The following is a 16916-nucleotide window of genomic DNA, read 5'->3' on the forward strand; positions in this document are numbered from 1 at the left end:
CTCTCTCTCTCTCTCTCTCTCTCTCTCTCTCTCTCTCTCTCTCTCTCTCTCTCTCTCTCTCTCTCGCATGTTTTCTATTAAAACCTATATTAAAACTTCACGCTGAAAACGCCAAGACGGAATAGGGCGCGCGAATTACTCATTTCCCGCGGTAGAAAAAGCCCGTGCGCCATGCTGCAGTGGCTATACCGGTGCGCGTACCATCATCAAAATGAAAATCTCCTCCGGAGTTATCCGCGCGTTGCGTTGCGTCGCGCCCGCAAACGTCGCGAACGTTCGACCGCGCTACGAGCGTTTAATTAAAAAGAGATTCGCGGCGGCGCGGATCGTCGAACACGAGAGAACACGTGGCTCTGGGGTCCTCCCCCTCTCTCTCCCCCAATACCTATCCCTGCGCCGATACTCGTGGGATTACAGTCATACGCGGCGCGACTTGGCAAGCGTGTCTGTCAAAACGCTTTTTTCCACTTTTGTCCCACGGCCTGGCCACGATTGCAATTGCCGCGCGACAGCAATACTTCCGTACATTCCGCCACTTCATACTCGTCATCTGCTCCCGCAGTTTCATTGTATTGCCCGCGCTCCGATTACATCCGTAGGCGGAAAATACTCGTGTGGGTGTGTATCGAAAAAGTCTGTCCGTAGCGTGCAATTATTTCTCGAAAATCCGAAATTACATTCGACAGTTTTGTGAAAGATCAATGTGGCATTATGCGTCAGGCAGATAGCAAAAAGTTGCGTCTCGGTGATTTTAATGGCTGTGTGAAGTACGAGTACCAATGACCAGGCACGTACCCAATCCTTGACATTCTTATTGTTTTGGCCTTACAAATAAATTTAAATTTGTAACATGAAACATATATTTATAGATTTTTAACATACATTATAAATATATTCGCATATATTTTTAAAGACAAGAGCAATGAGAACGTCCAGAATAAGATAAATTTGTGTCCACAAATTAGTATTTTTATCTCTGTATATGTGTGTATTATTTTACGATTCCACATACATCAGATTAAACTATCATTACAAAATGTTCCCGTTCCGACACTTTTCCAATAATGAGAACAAAAATAAAATCTCAATATTTCCGTTTCATGAGTGTCGATTCCATAGATTATACAAGTACTAATAATATCGATTTCTAATATTTTTAACGTGTTTATATTTTCATAATAGATTAAGCTATCATTGCGAATCGTTTCGATGTTTCTCCGAGTAATGAGAACAAAAATAGTGTCGATATCGATTTTAACACGTTGTTAACATCACGACGCAAAGAAAGGAGCGATAGGTGTTAAGATACGACGGCATACCGGCGTCGTCGCGCGCGAGCAAAGAATTCGGTTTACTGCAAGTCACGTCACATCGCGTGCGCCTCTTAATAGATCCATTGTGCGCTCTCGCAGGATCCACAAAATTTTACTACGCGCTGTAATTCACCCATGTTTCGCGTTATCCCGCAACATCGAACGAAATTAGTGCAAACGAAACGAAATTATCCCTCGCCGGGTTTCCACGATAATAAAATAAAGCTCGTAGCTGCGCTCGTAACGAACAAGGGAAGAATGTGGATACGTTAAGATTGTATTATTTTATATTTAGGAGCCTCTCTCCCACGTTGCAACCTGAATAAATAAGTCCCGCGAGAAGAAGAAGCACGTTATAACGCGCGCGCGCATGTAAAGATCTGCATCTTCCCTCAAGTTATAAAACAGCGGCACGTATTATTAAGTATCCTCCCCCTCGGCATTGATACCTAAATAACTAATAAACCGATACAAAGGATTATCGGAAAGTGTTTAACTCAGTTTAAGTACAAATAGGTCACATACGAGTTCCGCCCCCGATCGATAGATTAAGAACACACAATGGCCAACACAATACGGCTTTATATCTCACATGATACATCATATGTCGCCGAATTGAATAACAAGCCGATGGAAAATACATCGCGCCCTGCCCGCTCTCCCTTCCCTCCTCTCGCGTCGGTCTAATTAATCGTCGTTACGCGAAAATTGCTTCGTAAAAACGCGGGGGATTAATAATCGATTATGCGCCGTCCCTTCCCTGCCGCTCGGCCGCGCTTCTAATCGTCAGATCGCTTCGAGAGAGAGAGAGAGAGAGAGAGAGAGAAAGATAGAGAAAGAGAGAGAGAGAGAGAGATTGCGCGGCCCGCCAACGCGCGCGAGATTCATGACGGAGATTTTCTTAATCGGGAATTAGTGGATAAAGCGTAACTAATAGTGCGCCCGCGACAGCTTGTCGATAACGACGGTCACCGATGCTTAGCGGAAAGCTTAGCGCTAATTAGCGACCGGCCCAGCCCTTCTTGCGCTCGATGGTACCTAGCGATAAAAATATCAGCGCGGACTCGCGGCCCGTTTTCGCCGAGACCGCGAAGATGAAGCGCGAAACCCATCTGCGTTGAACGCGCTAAACGGCGAGTTGAGTGTCACGTCGATCGTTGCAAACGGCAGCGCGTTACGGTTATCGTTACGATTTCGGCAAGAGCCGTGCCGCGACGAGGGACATCGACCGCCCTCGCGCTACCGGCTTCCTCCCCCAACATCACGGATTCACGAGACTGGAAAGAGGATAGACTTCCTATGCGCGACAAAAGATAATTACGCGTTAGCTGCAACGCCAATTACGAAACAACTCCTACCACGAAGGTTAACACAGTTCCGCTAATGATAGGGAAACAGCGGGAGGGGTGGGAAATGCGGAGGAATCACGACATAATTATAGATTTTAAGGGAAGGGGCAGGAGGTAGTACACGGGACCCGCGAGATGCGCGGCGAGCTCTTCCGCATCATAAATAATACAACTACTATCGTTGTTCGGCGTCATAGTGAGCCGAGCTTTTATGTTACACCGTAGTCGAGAACGGCTCTTGCGGTAATTACGGAGTTACAGGGCCATTATATCCGGGGAGGAGGCATAGGGTGGGGGCTCCAACAACGCGATGACGATAATAAATAGCACGCACACAGCGGCGGAAGAGCGTGGAACATCACCTTCATGCTCGCGGAATTAGATACGTATGCCGCATTTATACGCCGCGCGTACACCCCATATCACGTAATTAAAATGACGAGTTCGAGTCTCGAGTTATGTAGCGCGAGTATTTCGCGAATGCTCAAGTGAACGGCCAAGGGCGGAGAAAATCGCGAAGCGCGCGAAGAAATCATACGACGTGCGAGATCGACGGGATGTATCGTCGAGATTATCGTTTGCATCCGCACCGGGACTCGAGTCCGACGCACAGGGCGGGCTCGTTGCAACTTCCCGTTATATCCAATCAGCATACACGCGCATAAAAAAAGAAAGAAAAATGGTATTGAATGCTTATGAAAAAGCTTTATTTACCGATGATGGGATCGCGGCAATCTAATGAAAGCATAGCCCGGCGCCGCGAAAGTACAATTCAAATACTGCGCGAAACTCGATTGCGCAGTAATAAACTGCAAGCGGCAATTCTGCAAAAAAGCGCTATATATTGATACATTTAAACCAGCCGTGAAAAACGAAATACTTAGACAGAAACAAGTTTAAATCTACCACTGTGTGTGTGTGTGTGTGTGTGTGTATGTGTGTGCGTGTGTTGTGTGTGCGTGTGTTGTGTGTGTTTGTGTGTGTGTGTGGGTGTGGGTGTGTGTGTGTAGATAGAGAATGATTGTTGATCATATTATATATTATATCGTCAGTTAAATTAGAAAATTTCCTAGCTCACAAAATTCCATTTTTACAGTGAGTCAAAAAACTGATAACTTTCATAAAATTATAAATTTCGCCACAATTTTTTTTGTATTCAGTTCCATTTGATAATTTAATGAAATTTTACTAAAATTCGCAGTTTTACAAAATTTATCAGTTTTTCAACTCTCCTGCGGAATTGGAATTTCGTGAGGCAGGAAGTTTTTTAATTTGACCGACGATATTATATTCGATTATGTTATATTATATTTTCCGTTATTGTTCCACGTAGCGACTGCGTTTGTAATATTACTACACTGTGAGAAAAAAAATTTCTAAAAAAAAATATATTATCCAGTGGATACTAAAGACACATTAACTTAAATGTAGGTTTCACTGAATTTGAATAAACAATCACTTTCATGAAAGAAGCAAAATTTCCTTACGTAAATAATATTTAATGTTACTACAAGCAAATCAGCACCCACTGAGTAAATATTTTTCATTTCCTGAATTTTTTCTCCCAGTGTACTTGTGGACTTTGCTCCGAAAGGATATTATCATAAATCGGTATTTTTTATTCTACTCGTATATTTGCATCAATTGCTCGGACAATCAGAAACATGATGATGTGAGAGAAGGAGATTTGGCAAGTTAATATTTTTATTGCCCTTAGAAGAATCAAGTGACGTTTGTAAATTCCATCGCAACGCCACGTTGCAAAACGCCACATGACCTCGATTTATATCGTAAGTTCGAGGCTGTAAAGCAACGGCCTAGGTGAATGAGTCGTAAAGACGCACAGATTCTAATTAAACGATAATCTTGAGTATAAAATACGCCGAGCGAGGCAACGACTTATACGTACGATAAATCGCGCGGCACGTTACTTCAAAGAAATTACCTCCAGAATTTCGCAAATTACAGTCGAGATAACTACGTTATGACCACTCGTAGAACCACGATTGCGACGGCACTTCATAAGATAGCCGGAATTTAATTATTTTATCATCCAAATACTCACGATGATGAAGATTAACTACTTCGGGGTAGATACACGCGTGCCATAAATCTTCAAATATCGCTTAGGACCGAGACACATCGATATTCTCAGCAACATCGGCTCAGAATTCGCAATTTCGTCGCCTCGTGCGAATTTAACCGGAACATAAAAATATGACAAAAGTATTGACGTGAAGATACTCGCGAATCCACAATCGATTGCAGATCTTACTCGGATCCAGTCGAGACACTGGGACGCGTCTCTCTCTTTCTCGCTAATAATTACAACACTTTCGCAAGAGAAATAACAAGACTCGGTCGCCCGAATAAAATCAATCATTCGTACTATTGATTTTAGCGCATGAAAACAAAGTATTCTAGTGCGCTGTGTGACATCTCGAACGCCGATTGATACAGAATTTGAAAAACTCTCGAAGTCATGGAACACACCATGACGTTCCATTGCTCGAATCGTTCGCGCGAATAACGTATCGCGATGTGGAACCAAGCGGTATTTGTCGACGTTCTGGAATAATGGATACGTTCGCGTATTTACGTAGAATCTCCGCGAGTTCGTGTGCATGTCGTAGTCGGACACACGCGCGCAAGCTGGCGTACATAAATGCCAATAGAAATTCGTGGATTTCAGAGCTACGTCGAGAGCGTAATTCAGTTATACGCTCCGAAGTATGCGGTCGCCACGTGTAGAGCGCTCGCAAAGTATAACGCGCGGGAACTTATAATAATCAAATTCCTGCTGGAAATATTTGATAGCGCAATAACACGAGTCCTATTAAATGCTACAATAAATTTGAGAATTTCAGCTGCAACCAAGAACTTTCAATCTACGTATTTCAGTGAGCTCCGAATTGAAGCAGTTCGAGAGACCAAGATGTACGCAAAGCGTGCTTAATCGACGAGCAATAATTCCCTTCGAGCGGGACCACTCCGCCCTTTATCTTAGAACGTCAAACAGTCCCCGACAATTGAAATTAATGGCACTGAGTGAATAATGCATAAGTAAAAAAGCCTACATCGATCGACAAATGATCACGCGACAAGCGCGATCCAATAATAATTCAACGGTGACGAGTAAGGTCGCAAGACCTCAGTACGCTATTCGTTTCGCGAACATTACGACTCGCATAGAAAATACTTTAGGATCTAATAGAAACCCAACCCGATTTTTCCACAATAATCATAGGTTCTAGACGGGAAATCTATGCAATTTCTTAAATGTATAATGTTTTAAACATGCGAATCTAACAAGTAAACCTAAAATTCAAAGTGCCCAAAAGATATTTTATAAAATTGAATACAAGATATAGTTAAATAATTTTAACAAAATCGACAGCTGAGATACGAACTACTTTAAATTTCTTTAGCTGAGATTCCAACCGAAATATTTGAAATCTGTGCGAAATTAGACAAAAATATTTTGAATCTCGGCCAAACCGAGAAATTATTTGTATAAATAATTTGTTTTCAACTTTTTACATGTTCCAACATTTTATTATTTATACATAATAATTTTACACATTTAACTTCATATTCATAATCAGCAAACCGAAAACCCCTATATCTTGTACTCATTTTATTTCTTATGCATTTTTGTTGCACTTGTTGATGATAGGAGTGAGAACATTAAAAAGCTATAAACAACCCGTGAAACTCAAAGTGGGCCAAGATGAAAAAATATGACCTAAATATTTTTTGTACTTCTACATTTGTGCCAAATTAGACAGAAATCGGAGTGTAACTTTTGGGTAGGTTTACTTGTAAGTGAGAAATGCAGACAGATCCAATTTGGTTATTCCTTTTGGTTTTCCCAAAGATTTTTCTGCTTTACGTTTTAAACTAAAATTGAGTAAAATATATGAAACACTGAGTATTTATTCGTTATACATACTTGTAAATACTGTAAAATGTTTGCAAAATAAAATTATTATGAAGAAATTGTAATAGAAAGTATTCGAGCTAAGAAAAAGTAAAAAAAAAAAAAAAAAATATATATATATATAATTACTCAAAAAATTCTCCCGACTTACAATTGTATGAAATCGTCAGGTTATCCTTAGATATACAAATGTATTCTATATTACATATAAAACGAAAATACATAATTTTATGTTTCAATATGGAACACTGTAAACCAGAAAAAAACATTTATATTATCTTTATTGCATTAATGAAACTGATGCAGAAAACAATGCAAAAAAAGCTCGAGTTTCCTTAATACTTTTGTCCCGATTCTAAACAGAAAATCTATATTTGAGACTAGAAATAGGATTCCCAATTGGTATCTATTTTAGAACAAAGTTGAGCATTCTAGCTAGAACTTGCATTTGGAAAAATACTAACAAATTTCTATGCGGGGAATTGATGCGACATCGAGTGAGAAAACGGAGGCCACGAGAGCTTACTCGCCTGGATACAGTAACGATCGCAAGCTGATACGTCGCGGAATATTATCGCGCGACGTATCTCCCTCGGGACTGGTAGTAGTTCTCGTCATTCGCGTCTACTTCATTACGGTCGATCCGTTTCGCGCGTCCGGTCTCCAACTTGTGGCATCATTATCCAGTCACCATTTTCTCACCTCGCCGACTGGCATCTACGTCTCGTTTGTCGGTTTGCGGGGGCATTCCCGGCCAAGAGCTTCCTTCACGAAGTCACGACATCGCGTCCTGCCTATTTCACGTGCGCGGGAAGGATGGCGCCGCCTAATCGTCCTCGAGAAATTCAATTTCGACGATGCCGATGGCCGGCCTAACTCCAAAGACGCATCGGTATCCAGGCCAAAGACCTAACCTACCGCAGCCCCCCCCCCTCTCTCTCTCTCTCTCTCTCTCTCTCTCTCTGTCTGCCTCTCTCTCTGTCTGCCTCTCTCTCATACTTTGCTTCGACCGAAACCGACGAGGGTACGACGATCGATATACTCGCGTTCCGAGAAGCTCACCCTCCTCGTGAGTTCAAGAATCTCAAAACTTCCAACATCGATTTGCCTCGATCGCGATAACGCGTCAGCCAGTCGTCACGATCCTGCTCAGTTATACGACACCTGCGTGCAGGATTAATTGCGCGCCGCGGTAATCGTGCCCGTTGCATTCCGATATGTCACACTTGCAAGACTATCGACTTTTCGACCTTACATCAAGGGTGTGGAAAATTATAATCGCACGTAGTTTCGCAAAATCATTTGATTTATAGTCTTCTTACGGAGATATATGTTATCATTGGAAAATACCAAGGGACATAGCAATTATGTGCGCAAAATCGAACCTGGAGATCTAAAAGTGCCAACACTCAATTATTCATCCCCCTTACCTCCCTAACCAGACTTTTCTAGAGTGCCAATAACTAAAGGGACATCAATAATTGAGTGCTTTACCACACATTCAGACTTCACACTTGCAAGAATATCGATTTTCGGTCTTATCAAAAAGACAGAGAGGGAGAGAGAGAAAGAGAGTATATGTATTCGGGAAAAATCATAATCGTACGTAATTCGATAAAATGACAGAAATTTGTAAACGGAGATGCACGTCATCATTAGAAAGCACCAAGGGCCACAACTGGGAGATTACGTGTGCGAGATCGGACTTGGAAATCTAAAGGTTAACTCCCGTTCTTTACTTTCCGGCACTTTGGCTCGTTTTCACTTCAAGCCCTCATTTATCTTGAGCCAGTTCCAAAATAACTCCGACAGCCGATTCGCGCGGGCGCACGACGAGTGTTTAGGTAATTTCCGTCGAGCGGCGGCGCGCGTCGTAAAATCGAATGCTCTCTATTCCCACAGCAGATTATAGTCGCGTATCTAGCAGGATGCGTCGATAATAACATTTGATAACGCCGAGGTGCGGGAACCATTTCGCTCCCGTGTCCGCGATAGATACGCGCTGACGCGTATTTGATTCCGCGGATTAGACGCCCGGCACGTAAGGTGAGAACTCGGAAGGTTTATTTAGGTTGCGGCGCGCTAACTGCCGAGTATACGAAACGTCTTTTGCATTTTCAATGAAGTTGTCGGGTGTGCGCCTACGGAGAACGCCGGCCCCGAGAGTGAGAACAACGACAGCGGGACAAATTATTCTAACGCACGCCATGTCTGGCCCCGGGATAAAGGGGCGCGCGCGAAAATTGCAACAGGGGCGATACAACGCAATCAATACTAATGCGACGAATTACACGTCTAACGATGGTCGAAAATTTTCGCGCGGCGATATTTATCCTTTTGTCACTGTCTCGCGGTCGCGCGCGCGAGAGCTCGTTACTGAAAATATAAAATTTATTCACCGCGCGGCTTTGCGGCTAATTGCAAAATTAGTTTCGGATTTTCATAGCGTAGGCACCATCATCCAGTTTGTCCCAACGACGCAAAAGCCCAATTCATGATGAAATAAATTTGTTCTGTAACGGCAGATCCGCCGCAGGTATATTTGGCTCGTCTAATTTCTGTCACTGACGAATTCCATTAACCGCTTTGAAACATTCAGAACGACCGAATTCTAACAGGATCCTACGGACAGAAAATCGATACCGCTGATTTCCATGGCCGATAGAGTGGGTACCATCCTGATCGTGATCGACCTCGGTTTCCGACTGCCGTGCTCTTAACATCCACCGCCGGGACAGCGGTTACGCGACGGTAAATTCTTGCGTGGCTCGAGAATACGTAATTGGCCAACACAGAAGTGCGAGGAGGTAGAGGATCACAGGCAGAGAGAGAGAGAGAGAGAGAGAGAGAGAGAGAGGGAGAGAGAGAGAGATATGGTTAGCTACAGAGAGAGAGAGATAAAGCATGTATAGAAATATGGAAAGCGGGCTTTCTCCGACAAGGCGGTAACGCTGGACCGGCGGTAGCAAATGTAGCCGTTAATTGCAATTCCAATTTACACGAAAGTCGGATGTACGGATGTGTGGGAGCGTGTAACGCGCGCGCGTACCACGTTCAGCGGGCCGACAGGCGTGTGTACCGGTGTACTTACATGTAGGTGCGCCACATACCTTAGGTCTAATTCGCAGGGCGCGCGGTACCGCTATCTCCGGGGCTATGACCTTTCTTCCGCCGCGCACGGTTCATTTATCCCCTTCGCCCCTTCGCTTGCCGAATTGCGCGCGGGCGTTACACATTCGGCGCGATATTCGCCCGTAAGTGTTCATTAAAGCCGACGGTATTCAACGTGGTAGCGCTAACGGCGCGACAGAGGCGGCGGCGGCGGCGGTGGCGGTGGCGGCGGAAGATTTATACCAAGGCGGAAGGACGTTAGGTCCTGATGATGGTAGCATAGCGGGCACCGGCGTGCGGCTTCCGCGTGCGTCCGAACGGTTTGACACGCATTAATTAATGGCCTCTATCTGGGTTACGCGCTGATTCATAATTAATCGGCGCGGTAACGTAGCATTTAATATTCGCCGGCGACAACGGCGGCTGAAAAATGCGCGTTGAACCGCGTCGCGCTATACGCGCCGATCACGACGCACGTCGCGACAAAAATCATCAATCCGTCGGGACGCGCGCGCACACCTTCCACCTGTCGAATATGATGACGTTATACGGGCGCACCGATCAATCAGCCGCTCGCTGGTGATTGCCGTTCACTCGCGTCACCGTTTACCACGCGGCGTATCTCCTCCGCCGTTCTCCGGCCGACCTGGCGTGAGTCTGACGTAAGAATAGCGCCTTCGTGGCTAGCTACGTGCATCGGCGAGGAGATACAAATTGAAAAATGTGAACTCGACTCCCCCCCTCTCTCTCACTCTCTCTCTCTCTCTCTCTCTCTCTCTCTATCTATCTATTTATCTATGTCTCTCTCTCTTTTCCGTTCGCGCTCCTTCTTTCTCTGTCGGCTGCACGAGAGCGCGGCGGAGTCTTCTTTCGTGGGAGCAACATCCACTTTTGCTCCGCTCTCCTTTATGCGTTCCGCTACCTGGGTAAACCAGAGAGCAAAATAGGGCATTGTAAAGTTCCCCGAACGACGTTTGCACCGATTGCGCGGGATTTAAACGATTACTCCACCGCGAGGACCTATCTACTCACTCCGCCGAAACGCTGCAAGCCGTAATTTCCATTAACGACACGCAAAGCATCTCGGAATAAAATCTCTCTCTCTCTCTCTCTCTCTCTCCCCCTCTCCCTCTCTCCCTCATTCTGTCCTTCTCTATCTCTCCGTTTCTCCCGACGGAGTCTCTTCCCTTATCGATATTAATTCCCAGATATTTTTAGAACGATATGCACCAAAGAGAGAGAGAGAGAGAGAGAGGCAGAGAATAGTTTCGTGCTCGCGCTTAACGTGTTAATGAAAACTAAATATGTGTGTCTATGATCTCTCTCTCTCCCGTTTCCCCGGACTAAGTACGGAATTAATTTACAGATAATGCGGTTTCCTCGTCGCGCTCTCGCTCTTTCACGCACGCACGCGAACTGACATTTTTCGAGGGAATTACACGTTATTTATGACAGAGAATGATTTAATACACGGGGTGCGAGGGGCAAAAGTGCAGCGGGGAAATAAGAAGAAATAATAAAGACGGATCAGCGGTTAAGTGCGTGTACGATAGCCTAAAATTTATGAATATTTCATCCATGGCAGATTGATGGCACGCTGGGACATCGGTCACAATTCGTTATTTCAACGGCTCGAATTAATCGACGGAAGTCGGAGACGATTCGGTCCAAGATTGAACGCGCGTCGGTATAATTTTCAGTTTTAGCCCGGGCGCGATACATTCGCGAATTTTCATTACTCTTATCACTAGAACCGCGTACGTTACGTTAAGAATGCGAGCCACATAATTCCGCATGCTTGCGTTAGCGCAAAAAGGTCTGCCGTAAACTTTAATTAACGTTTTCGCGATTCCTGCCGTGTGCGTTTACCCCGGTCAACTGGCCGAGGCCTCGCACAATCGAGCTTTTGTAACGAAGCTTTCGGTTCAACCGAAAGCCTGTGCTCACATCGCTTTGGTGACCGCCGAATTTATTTATTTTCTTTTTCTTTGTTTTTTTTTTGCATTTCCATTCGGCCGCGTATAACTTTGCGCCGCGTATTATTGCCCGCGAACGCAATTTCAAATATGCACAATGTTGATGCACACACACACACTCCCTCTCTCTCTCTCTCTCTCTCTCTCTCTTCTCTCTCTCTCTCTCTCTCTCTCTCCCCCTCTCTCTCTTTACTATACGGCGAAAACGATCAATATAACATTTATAGCCCCCCGTACGTAGACCAGCCGGAGTCAATGGCAGCAGTTCTCCAGCGCGACTATATTTACAACCGGCGATCGAAAGGTTAAAGTAATTTTGATGTCACGTCTCGCGCGGCGCGCGTTGAATAGTCGAGACCGTGTTTACCGGAAGGCTCTATAGTCTCCCAGTCAAGTTCTTGCTCAAACTCGCTATTCGCTTTACAATCTAAAAGCGAGACACCCCTTTCCCTCTTCCCTCCGTATCGATGTCCTTATTTTTACAGTCACACATTTTTACTCTCTCCCTCTCTCTCTTTCTCTCTCTGTTTCTCTCTCGTGTCTTTCTTTATTTCCACGCAATCACAAGAAAGGCCTGGAAAGCGCCGTAAAGATTTCCCAGTTTGGCAGCTCCAACGGCCCCCAATGTGTGTACCGAAAGCTCCAAACAACTATTAAGAGATGCGGATGTGTACTCACCATAAAGTCCCCCCGCTGTGGTAGCCCTGAAGACGACCCATATGAGATAAGCATAGATTATCCGGCCGCGCTTCCACGCACCCATGATGCCCATGGCTTTTATCGTGCCCCTCTCAACCACTTCGAGACCCTAATCTAACTCGATCGACGTTGATTAGAAGCACACGCACCCCCGACTCGTACCCTCCTCTTTCTCGGCCCTTTCACTCACGAGCCGCGTCGAGTGTCTAAGTGCGAGTGCCACCGTGTCGGCGGATCCTCGACTTCCGATAGTCGAGAGCGACCCGCGAGTATCCCGCGAAACGCATATCTTCCTCGCAGATCTTCCCCTCTTCTCTGTCTCTCTCCCTTTGTGCTCGAAGGATGGGGATTCCCGTCCGTTAAAACGACGGACTAGTCCGCAGCGGCGCGAGCTTTACCGTGACGTGACGGCGCGCGATACCGCGTATACGGCAAGTTTTGTTACACTTACGATCGGACGTGTAACGACAACCATCGGGCACGAGACCGCAGGCACGCGATCTACCATCACCAAGAGCACCACCAGCACCACTACCACCACCACCACCACCACCACTACTACCACCACGACGATGACGACGACGACGACGACGACGACGACGACGACGATGACGAAAACGACGGCGGCCAGTATTAGAGCACCGGCGTGTGTATTCGCGCTGCGTGAAAGAGAGGGAGAATGAAAGAGCAGGCGCGATATAACGAAACCACCTGACGAGGGAGGAGGTACGAACAAGCGCGATATAACGAAGCCGACACTTTTCACATTCACTTTACTTTGTGTGTACGTGGTGTATGCGTAATGCGCGAGTAAGCGCGCACGGTGCTCCAACCTTAATAATTTTCGAATGTTTGTTACGAGCTTGCATACACAGACGAGCAGCTCTCTTTTATATCCTTTTCTCTCTCCCTATTTCTCTCAGGCTGTTATCCAGATTTGTTTCCGGCGATTCCTTCCGCCGCTCGACGGCGAATCGACCGTGCGTTCGATCGATTGATACTTCAAGTGCGACTCGCTTCCTTCGATCGTCGGATCGAGCTAAAGCCGCCGGTCGGGATGTACGTAGGCGCGCGTACAGGCAATACCCGCGACATCGCCTAGAGCGCGGTGGATCCGTGAGTTATCGCAGCGACTGGAGGAGATTGGACGTGCGCCATTGACGACGACGACGACGACGACATCGCCGCCGCCACCACCACCACCGCCGCCGCCGCGCTCGTCCGTGCGACGCATGATCGCTTCGATTATTACAAATGAATCGCGAGACTGGCGACCGCCCGATGGAATTCTCGACGTCCCGTCGTTTCGCGCCGCGTGATCGCGCGACACAGAGAGTCAGCCCGCCACGACGTGGCTTCCTCGGGTATCACTCAACGGGCCGGAACTAACGACCGAACTTTCTCGGCCGATATTACGTCCGAGAAAGCAACGTTCGTAGGTGGAATCTTGCGCGCTCCACCGCGCGGTGCACCGTGAAAACCCTCCGCGAACTAACACCGCCAATTTTCCGTGCAAGCTGCCTCGGAGAGCCAGTTCGGGCCGACTTGGAGAGCAAACACGAGTAACTCCGCCGCCATTCGCAAAAATACCATTCGCGGAATTCGCGCACCGCGCCGCGAATGTGAAGGTCCGTGTGGGAACTGCAGTCCTTAAAACGTCCACGACATCTTGCGTTCGTTGGACGTTTGCTTCCGCCTTTTCTTCCTCTCTCTCTCCCTCGCCTCTCTCCTCTCTCTCTCTCTCTCTCTCTCTCTCTCTTTCTTGTCGTCGTAACTCACAGAACTCACTGAGCCTCACAGATAATATCTTTCAACCCCCAGAAAGTCTCGTTCTCCGCTTTTTCCAAGACTACGGCGATGGAGGTCGGCGAATCGAGTTCACCGTTGACCTCTCTCGGAAATCTCTCCCGCGAAATCAACGCGAAGGTCCTCAATCCGACGACGGCTTTCTTCTACATGACTTCCGAATCTCGATATTCGCTTTCTCGCTCGTTCTCTCTTTCTCTCTCTTTCACTCTCTCTCTCACTCTCTGTCGCCTCTCAAAAGAGTCCACGTCGCTTGGTCATTTTAAAAACTCCGCCAGAGTCTCTCTTTCTCCCGTCCGACGTTCTCTTCGTTCCTTTGTGCCGATCTATAGTTCCAGCGAAACGTTTACGCATCGATCGCTCGACGCGGCTGGATACGACCGTCGTAATCGCGGCGCGCCGCGAGACCGCTGCTATCGCGAATAAATCGGCGAGATCTTCGCGACGATCCTTGCACGGCAACGTTCCTCGGGAATGTACGCTGCCACCAGCTGGTGCGCGTGACATCCGACGACCAGGATACCTCGGTACCGCGCGAAGCCGACTTTGAGCACACGTGCGGAGCCACGAAGCGAATTGCAGACGCGGATCACTGTGCAAGTAACGCTGGGACTGGTAGCCGGCGCGGGAGGTGAACTCGCGAGTACGACTACGGATAAGAAGAAGGTGAGCACAAGACACCGAGGAGGAGGAGGAGGAGGAGGAGGAGGAGAAGGAGGAAGAAGAAGCGGCGAAGGAGACCGAGAGAGAAAGAGAGGCCGAGTGGAGAACGGGACGACGCGGAAGGCGGGAGACTGGGCTACACGTCGAACCGGTTTCCCTCTAGAGATCGCGACCGGCCAATTGGAAATACCACTGACAACGAGTCCGTCGGTCAGCCATTTTACGATCTCGCCGATCGCCGCGAATCCAGATAAAACACAGTCGTGGAGCTGCGCGGAACCGAGCCGAGCCGGGCCGAGCGAAGATGAGCTTATCTGAGGAGAGCTGGACCGAGAAAACGAGAGCCGGTAGGCTTCTCCGACGCGACGGGCGTCGATCGCGGCAGCCTGCCGACGGCAGTGGGGATCGTTAGTCTCGCCGAGCGAGAACTTCCACGGAAAATCCGAGAGCGAGTGCACACGGCTGCTCGTTGATATCGAAAACAAGAACGTTACGGATTCCTTCGCCGCTGGTGAACTCGTTAGACCACGAGCGCGCGGATTTTAGTGGACGACCGACGGCCGGAATGTGTCGCATTTGAGCTCTATCCGAGCTCTTCGTCCTCCGGGGGAGGAGAAATCCTGACGAAGCCTACTTCTTATTGTCGCGATCGCGACCGAGTTATTGCGCGACGTAATTGCGGGGGGACTTATTAGAAGCCCCGCGTCAAAGGGGGACGATAAAACGGCTCAGAAGCGCGCTACTGGAGCGAGAAAACGCTTATGTAAAATGTAGGAGTTGTAGTACCGTCGGCGTACTCTGTTTGCAGAATGCAATAATAATCGAATTCAGGTCGTAGCTGCACGCCGATCCAACGAAACTGCCAATCCAGCGGGCCGCGCGATTTCCGATTCGACACGATCCGCCGGCTCCCGCCCGGATTTCGCATTTATTTTTACTCCCCGTCCGCCCGCGCGAATCCGAATGTGAGCGAGAGTGCGAGCGAGCGCGCGTGCAAAAATATCGCGTCGCGTCCCGCCGCAATTAACAGCTGCTGCGTAAGCAGTAATACCTATAATTGATACTCCCGATGGCAAGTAACGCCGACTGATTAATAAACAGGGCACACAGGGAGAACGGTTAATAATTTACGATGCCCTGCACACAGGAGGGGAATAAGAGGGGGGAGAGGGGAACGAAAAAACCAATTACGCCCGTTGAGTTTTTCCACGATCGGAGATGTATTCCCGAGCCGGCGGAATGAATTAATTGATCGCGAGCACGCTCGCGCGAGTTTCGCCGCGGCCATACATACAGCGAGAAAGAATAAACCCCGTCGACGGGAAAGTTAAATGCCTGAAAAGTTATAATCGACCGGGCGCTGATATGTAAATACTCTCGGATTCTTGCGAGAAGCGAGCCGGAGGAAGACGCGCGCGCGAAGACGACGCCGCGCGGTAAGGCAAGGAGAGAACGGTAATCCAACTAACTTTTAAGCGACACTCCGCTCTTTTACTCCAAATGAGACCTAAGCAATTACGTCCCGAGAACTCCTTAATGAAAGTGGGAGAGGGGCAAGCGAGGCGTAGCGCACACGGGCGGGAGAAACTATCCGAGTACAAACGTCGATTGAGCAATAGGGCCATTCAAGCAAATTCGCCCGCGGTGTCCATCGATCAGGATCACGAGAGGCAGATCTCGGCCCGACTGAGTGTATACCGTCCGTCGACAGGAATTCCTCTCTCTCTCTCTCTTTCTCTCACCGACTCTCCGACTCCCTTCATCCCTCGATCGTACCTTTACTTTCAGCCGCTGACCGGCCATCGGAAACGCGGAGGTGCGAGGAGGGACGACGGTAACATTGGGAGAAATGCGCGAACGTGATTCTCTCAGGACGAACTGTCGTCCACCGGCCGCGCGCGCCGCGTAACTTTCCGCGCGCTCGGCGCCGACGAGGGCCGATCGTCACGGCGATGAGCGTCTTCTTGTCATGGCGTCATGTGCCTCTGGTGTTTTTCTTTTCTTTTCGGATTACTCCTCCTGGCCACAGGTGACTCGGTGCCCACCCCCCCCCCCCCCC

The 16916-nt window shown here is 47.7% G+C and overlaps 1 protein-coding gene across 9 annotated transcripts in view; it reads right to left on the minus strand.

Moving 5' to 3' along the window:
- The window catches only part of LOC116840793 (tyrosine-protein phosphatase 99A), a 432380-nt gene that overhangs the window by 389594 nt on the left and 25870 nt on the right, over positions 1–16916 (minus strand). For 2 of the 9 annotated variants that reach the window (XR_004377417.1, XR_004377410.1), the window contains exon 1: positions 12368–16824. The exons of 4 other annotated variants lie outside the window; for them this stretch is intronic. Coding sequence is in view for 2 of the 5 variants with exons in the window: in XM_032807990.1 (XP_032663881.1) it covers positions 12368–12461 (94 nt within the window). In the remaining 3 variants the exon portion in view is untranslated. Of the gene's footprint in view, positions 1–12367; positions 16827–16916 lie in introns of those variants that run through there. 3 more of the 9 variants (XR_004377411.1, XM_032807990.1, XM_032807991.1) reach the window with 3 other exon arrangements.

This window comes from Odontomachus brunneus, unplaced genomic scaffold, assembly GCF_010583005.1.
Source record: "Odontomachus brunneus isolate Ranch 3 - 2012 unplaced genomic scaffold, Obru_v1 Obru_scaffold_011, whole genome shotgun sequence".
In the NCBI taxonomy this organism is placed as follows: domain Eukaryota; kingdom Metazoa; phylum Arthropoda; class Insecta; order Hymenoptera; family Formicidae; genus Odontomachus; species Odontomachus brunneus.